At 42.4% G+C, this 7,902-nt stretch overlaps 1 protein-coding gene across 1 annotated transcript in view; it reads left to right on the top strand.

Moving 5' to 3' along the window:
* Window positions 1–318: 318 nt before the first annotated feature.
* The window catches only part of STMND1 (stathmin domain containing 1), a 28,309-nt gene continuing 20,725 nt past the window's right edge, over window positions 319–7,902 (top strand). The window contains exon 1 of the mRNA XM_010352729.2: window positions 319–606. Coding sequence (XP_010351031.2) covers window positions 526–606 — 81 coding nt within the window. The 5' untranslated portion in view covers window positions 319–525. The remainder of the gene's footprint in view (window positions 607–7,902) is intronic.

Below are 7,902 nucleotides of genomic sequence, written 5' to 3'. Positions count from 1 at the left end.
CACGATCGCCTTCTACACAGTTCAGACAGTGTCTAAAAACAAGGGTGTGGTCCAGGCACCAGGGGTAGGGGCGTGTCACACACACCGTGTTTTACAAAGAGGAAAAATAAGAGGTTCCCGCAAGATGCTTGCGACTCTGGTACTTTTCAAAGTAACGCAGCCAGGCAGCGGGCCTTCCCCTGGCCCCTCGCTCTGGTTAGGGCTGCCATTTGCATCCTAGCTGTGATTTAAACGCCTCCAACCTTCTAGTTTTCAGTTACCAGAGTCCCATCGCCGCCCAGGTCCCAGGTCTGCATGACGTAATTTATTGTGGCAACCATTCCTGGCAACTGCCCAGAAACCCAGTGCGTCGTGCCCGGGGTTTAAGCGCGGCAAGTGGGAGAGGCGCGTGGCGCCTGAGCGCAGGGGCAGGGGCACAGGGCCCAGGAGCGCGGGACCACCGGTGCCTGAGCACGGCAGGGAACGCTGGCGGCGGCGCACAGCGGCCAAGCCCGTGGAGGAGGAGCGAGCGCGCGCGCGCGCAGCATGGGCTGCGGACCTTCCCAACCTACTGAAGACCGGAGACATGTCCCCGCGCCCAAGAAGGTTTGGAAAGAGGGATGCAAGGTAATAAATAAATAAATAAACAAACAGACAGACAGACATAAAGCCTTTTGCCTGGGAGGTCTCGCGATTCCCATGCTTGGGGGCGACAAGAGTTGGCTGGAGCAGGGTGGGTCGAGGTCCACAGCTAGCCTAGTTAACAGGTGGGAGCAACTTTATTCTGCCGGTGTTTAACTGCTGTCTTAACCGGGACTAGACAGATAGATGGAAAAATATCAAAATATATCTATCTATATCGATAGAAAGTATAGATACAGATATATGGCTATAGGATCAATTTTGAGAGCCTTTGGAGTTTAAAGAGATTGCGAAGGTGATCACACCCCAGGGTAGAGGCACGGAATAACGGGATGAGCAGTGTGTTCTGCACAGAGCGAGGGTTGACCGTGATTCTCGAGAGAAGGTTGGAGTCCCTAGGAACTGCCATATATTATTGGCTTCTGGAAAATAGGCCCTTTGGTCGTTTCTTAAAGCTGGGAGAGATCTCAGAACCATCTGGCTGCGTCCTCTCGATTCATAGATGAGGATCATGAGGCCCAGAGAGGCGACTTGCCCAAGGCTGCACAGCTAATTTGGGGGCACAGCAAAGGTAGAATTTAGTTTTCAAGAGTTTCGTTCCAATACTCTTTTCCCTAATTCCTCAAAGTTGCATGCCCTGTAATTCTGGAGACATTATGAGGACTTTTTTCCAGAGCAAGACCTAAAGGGATGAGTTGGTTGAGGCGGAAATGAGGTCCATGATTTCTTTGCATCCTTACCACTCTCCAGATTGCACAGACAGCACTAGCAACCCTCAAGGGTCCACTTCGGAGGGGTTACACCCAAAGATAAGGCTACCATATAATTTGTCATCAAAATTATGCTTTTAAGAGTGAAAGGAAACCCTATTAATACATTTTCCCAAAGACTCTGGCTGAAGCCCAGCAAACTGGGACTTATAGCTACCTTTCCAGAGGGTCATTTTTGGAGCTACTGTTCAAGGAGCACACACTTGGTCTCAGCAGGCACTGTGCAAGACACTATTAAGTGCCAGTTACAGCACCTACTTCATGTAGGGCACATCTGTTGGGCTCTTGGAGTACATTTTGAAACAAGCAAACCAGAATCTAGTGAAGGCTGACTCCAGACTTAGTACCTGGTGCCCTGGGGAAAGCTTGTGCCCAAATGGCCACCCATCTTAACACTGTTTTCTGCTTTCCATCCTGAAACTGCCACTGTCTGTGTATAGGGACCCATTACTTTTTTTTTTTTTTTTTTTTTGAGACGGAGTCTTGCTCTGTCACCCAAGCTGGAGTGCAATGGCGCGATCTCAGCTCACTGCAACCTCCGCCTCCCAGGTTCAGGCAATTCTCCTCAGCCTCCTGAGTAGCTGGGATCACAGGTGTGCGCCACCATGCCCGGCTAATTTTTGTATTTTTTTATTACAGACAGAGTTTCTCCATGTTGGTCAGGCTGGTCTTGAACTCCTGAGCTTGTGATCCACCCGCCTCGGCCTCCCAAAGTGCTGAGGTTACACCTGTAACCCACCACACCCTACTGAGACCCATTACCTTTTATGGGGTCTTTCTGCCTCTCCTCCCAGGATCCTAACAAGTTTCTCCTCCACACTGCCACCTATCTTGCCAAGGAAAAAATTTCCCTTCGTGTGCAAAACCCTTTAGTTTATAGTCTATCCTGTCCCTCTAATGTCATCCTCTTCTCTTCTCTTCTGCCAGTGCCTGTCACTCATGGGCTCTTGGGTCTGCTAAGCCAAATGACTCTCAGGGCTCAGTTCTTCCAGGCTTCTCACACCTCCATGCCTTTACCTGTGCCATTCCCTCTTCCTGGGATGCCCTCCCTGTTACCCTCTCCTATTGGTCTGGTGAACTCATGATCACTTTGGACTAATATGTAGAAATACTTTTTTCTCCCATTTTCTACAAATACATTAATGTCACTTAAAAGTGCTAATCCATTGTTCTTGTCCCCTTTTTCATATAAAAATCTTTCTTTTATTTTTTATTTATTTTGCTGGCCTTGTTATTATGCCTTAAACATACAGTACAACAACTATTTACATAGCATTAACATTGTTTTAGGTATTTATGAATAATCTACAAGTGATTTAAAGTATACGGAAGGATGTGCATGGATTGTATGCAAATACTACACCATTTTCTATAAAGGACTTGAACATCCGTGGGTGTTGGTATCCGAGGGAAGTCCTGGAACCAATCCCCCACTAATGCTGAGGATGACTGTACTTATTTTGTAGAGTTGTTGTGAGGGTTAAATAAACTCAATATACATAAAGTGCTCATACTAATGCTGACTCGGAATAAGTGCATGATATAAGTTATTTCAATTATTATTATAAAATAAAATCCTGGTCAGATGCGGTGGCTCACGCTTATAATCCCAGCACTTTGGGAGGCCGAGGCGGGTGGATCACCTGAGGTCAGGAGTTTGAGACCAGCCTGACCAACATGGAGAAACCCCGTCCCTACGAAAAATACAAAATTAGCCAGGCGTGATGGCACATGCCTGTAATCCCACCTATTCGGGGGGCTGAGGCAGGAGAATAGCTTGAACCCGGGAGGCAGAGATTGCAGGGTGAGCTGAGATCATGCCACTGCACTCCAGCCTGGGCAACAAGAGCAAAACTCCATCTCAAAAGATAAAATAAATAAAATAAAACAAAACAAAACAAAACAAAAAACAAAACAAAATAAAATAAAACCTAAATCCTTACTTAGCATGCTGTCGTGGCCCATCTTGGAGCTGACTTCTGCTAACTCCTCCAGTCTTGTCTCTCCCCACACTCACCCCGTAGACAAACCTTAGGACTTGTTCCCCAGGCCCATTCTGTCCCTAGCTCCATGCCTTTGCACCTACTCTTTCCTCTCCTTCCGGACTTTTCCTTCTCCCTCTCCTGGGTCACATGATAAATGTGTACCCATTTTACAAGACACTCAAGGTCACTCCTCCTGAAGCTCTTCATGACCTCCCATCCCCAACCTCTGCCACCATGCTGGTAGGGTTGATCTTATACCTTCTACTATCATATTTCAAAGCATTTTATTATATTTATTTGCTTCTATATTTGCCTTTCATCCTGTGCAGTTACCTCCTTGAGGACAGGCACTGTTTTTTAATCTTTGTATCTCCAATTCTTACTACATTGCCTGATACTGATCAGGCACTAATGAATCTTTCTTGAGTGAATGCATGTCCCTCCTGCTTCCAAGATTCCTTAATGTCTTCTTGTCTCCTAGTAGCATAACTAGACTAATGACAGTCTGCAAGGAGGAAATTCAATTTAAAAATAATCTGAAAATAGAATGAGAGTCGATTCATGCATATACCTTCTTTTCTAGCCCCAAGCACTTGACTTTGGAAATCTGATCTGGGAAAGGTATGATTATCATTAATTAAACACTGTATAGCTATTAGAATAATAATTTCTTTCACAGTTTTCATAAATGCATAAGGCTTAGGGTTCAGTAGTTCAGCAGTATCTTTAAAATGAAATGAACATGCTTGCTTGCATGAAATATTTATGTTTCTTAGTAACACCACTTTAAAATATTCTAAGTCAAATTTCTTGAAACCTATATATAGACTTACCCTTCACTTTTACTTTAGTCTAAAGTGGTGAGAAGATACAGTAATAAAATAATGCATAATAATAAGAAAAAGCATGGAAAACTTCCTAGTCGGAGAAATGTTATTCATCTATAAGAATAACTCAAAATTCCTTGCCTGTTATAAAAGAGGAGAGGCTGGATTGGAAGAGATGGTCTCCAAGGACCCTGCACAGTTTTTTCCAAATACGTGATAAGAAAATTCTAGTTGATTGTCAGTGAAGGGGAGTAAATTACTTCTTAAAATCCAACTTTTTAAGCAATCATATTTCTGAATGTTCTTTGTATAGTTGCTATTTAAAATTACATTTATTAGAGGTAAACTAGAAAAAAATCACATTTTGAAGAAATTCTTCCTATATGTCTATAGACAAATACATTCACAAAATGCGTCTGCCAATAATTTGACTTAAGAAGGTTTTAACTCCAGGGTGCCTTGACAAATTATTCCCTTCAAGCTGTTTGGTAAATATGTTTCCCAAAAGCTATAGAATAAATGTAGTACATCCATACCAAAAAACAAATAAACAAAAACACACAACAAACAAACAAACAAACAAAAAACATCTGTCCATAGTTAAAGCAATACCTTATTTGGAATGCTGATGATTTCTGTGCATAGTTGTTAGCTTATAATTCACAACTTTTTAATTCTACCTAAAATTGATAAACAATTTTATCCCCAAGACACTGAGGTATAAAATAAAGTTCATAAAATGTAGAAACACATTGAATCTGTACCCCCAAGGAAAAAATAGAGCATTCCACTCACCATCCCATCCCCTCCCCAAGTATCATTACCTATATAATAATACAGATACACTTCTTTTCTTTTTCTTCCTTCTTCCTTCTTTCTTCTTTCTTCTTCTTCTGAGACAGGGTCTCACTCTGTCACCCAAGTTGAAGTGCAGTGGTGCAATCACGGCTCTCTGCAGCCTCAGTCTCCCCTAGCTCAAGAGATCCTCTCACCTCAGCCTGCTGAGTAGCTGGGAATACAAGCATGAGCCACCACGCCCGGCTAATTTTTGATGCTTTGTAGAAATGAGTCCCGCCATGTTGCCAAGGCTTAATGTAGGTATACTTCTTATTGGTGTGAAAATATAAATTCTTCATGTGTGTGTAGAATATGAACACTGCTATATCCCTGAGAGGCATAGATCTAATTAACTTATAAATATGTCTGGTCTTTAAACTATGTCTGTTCTCAAGTCTACACTCATTATGAAATTGGGTTAAAATTTCCAGAATGTGTTACACATGGGTAAGATATTTGAAAGACATTCTGAGTTTTCAAAAGAGAAGAACCTTAAATTTCTGCTCTGGAAACTGAAGGCTGGTTTATGTTGTTTCATGATAAAAGACTGTGTTTTGTCTGCTACAATTTAGGTTTTGGTCACCAGCAGAGCTCAAAGGCAGACTGTCTCTAAATAAGAACAGATGGGTAGAGATCCTTGCTAAGGCCTGGATTCCAAATCCAAGTAGTTATAGTAGCTTTGATAACACAATTGTGAGGTCACTGAGGTTGTGGTATTTACATCTATGCCAAGTTGTAATGTACAGAAAGTCTTTGTGAAAAGCCATCGTTTAGACTGAAAATATTCAGATTCGCTCTCAATTCCAATGTGGGCATTTTGCTATTGTTGTTGTTGTTGTTACTATTGTTAAATCATTAAAATTTTTCTATTTGGAAAAAGTCCAAGAGTCTTCCAAGAGTCTCCACTTGGAAATGTTAAATGACAAAATCAGACCCTGTTTGTAACTCAGTGCTTCTCTAGGATCAAAAAATGATGGATTTGCAAACCAAAATAAACTTGTGAAAATACTTGTCTTACTGTCACCGCAGATACTGGCTTTTAGTAGTTTATTTGGAAAGAAGGAAAACAGTGTTCAACATGACTTACATGATGTGCATCTTTACCTTTAGCATGAACTGTGAGCATCAGATAGGGTCTCCTTCCTTTTCTTTTCTTTTCTTTTTTTTTATTTTTTTCGAGATGGAGATGGAGTCTCGCTGTGGCCCAGACTGGAGTGCAGTGGTGCAATCTCGGCTCACCACAACCTCCGCCTCTTGAGTTCAAGTGATTCTCCTGCCTCAGCTTCCTGAGTGGCTGGGAATACAGGTGCCTACAGCCACACTCAGCTAATTTTTGTGTTTTTATTGGAGATGGGGTTTTGCCACGTTGGCCAGGCTAGTCTCGAACTCCTGACCTCAGGTGATCTGCCTGCCTCGGGCTCCCAATCTCCTTTTCTTTTGTTATATGTTTTATATACATATATAACACACATATATATAACATATGCACATATGTGACATGTAATATGTTGTATGTAAAGACTCCTTTCTTGGTTCTGCTTACTCTACAGGGACAGGATGGGCAGTAACTGTCCATGAAGAAGAACAGATAGACGGAGACAGCGAAAAGCACATCGTTGCTTTTAGGCTTTCTCCTTGTGCCAATTCCGATTTCATGTCCACTGAGTTTTTGATTACTTTCTTGTTTGTTTGGATGGTTTTTCATTATTTCCTATGTAGCCCTGAGACACAGAAATAATTAACCCTTAACACAAGGAACTGATATTGGTTTAGCTGTGTAAACACAGTGTTAAGGAGCTATGTTAAGTCCCACTACAAGCATGGAAGAATCCCTAACTGAATTATGAAAACCTGATCGTGACAGACACCACCATAACCTAGCCACTGCGATTTCTACTTAGCCTCTGACGAACTTCAAACGTTAGAGTAATTCCAGAAAGTGATTAAACATGCTTGTATATTTTTTTAAAATTTGTATGACTTTCACTGTGAAAGTACCAAAAGTTTCATGAATTAATTTTTAATTCATTTTTCTTTTCTTTTTTTTTTTTTTTTGAGACAGAGTCTCGCTGTGTCACCCAGGCTGGAGTGCAGTGGCGCGATCTTGGCTCACTGCAAGCTCCGCCTCCCGGGTTTACGCCATTCTCCTGCCTCAGCCTCCCGAGTAGCCGGGACTACAGGCGCCCGCCACCTTGCCCGGCTAGTTTTTTTTTTTTTGTATTTTTTAGTAGAGACGGCGTTTCACCGTGTTAGCCAGGATGGTCTCGATCTTCTGACCTCGTGATCCACCCGTCTCGGCCTCCCAAAGTGCTGGGATTACAGGCTTGAGCCACCGCGCCCGGCCTTAATTCATTTTTCTTAAAGAAAATGTTTCCTGCCCAGAGTCATAATTTTAGAGCCAGAGGACCTCCCATCTTCAAACTGAAGCTCTGAGAGGTTGCTTCTCACAGTGCACTTTCTAATATTTCTGGACCCACTTCTTCCCCCATTTTCGCTGTTGCCATCTTTGTTCATGTTTAATCACTTCTCACCTTGACAACTGCAATAATTGCAACTGATCACCCTGTTCTGTTCCTTCCATCCACTCCTGTCACTTGCATGAACCCAAGAGTGATTTTTTCTGAAAACCCTCCTGATGATTTTCATGTTTTTCCATGGATAAAAATCCTACACAGGATTCCTGTTGCATTCAAAATAGAATCAATCTCCTTTGCTTGTCACAAAATACTTCACTTTTTCACCTCAGCACCTTCCACTGTCTACCCCAATCTGTTTCTGCTACACTGGAGGAATTCATATTCCTGGACACACGATGTGGTTTCATTTCCCTGTCTTGTGTATGCTTTTCCCTCTGCCTAGAAT

The sequence above is a fragment of the Rhinopithecus roxellana genome, chromosome 4 (assembly GCF_007565055.1).
Source record: "Rhinopithecus roxellana isolate Shanxi Qingling chromosome 4, ASM756505v1, whole genome shotgun sequence".
NCBI classification, from domain to species: domain Eukaryota; kingdom Metazoa; phylum Chordata; class Mammalia; order Primates; family Cercopithecidae; genus Rhinopithecus; species Rhinopithecus roxellana.
This window is presented reverse-complemented; position numbering and strand designations above follow the sequence as displayed.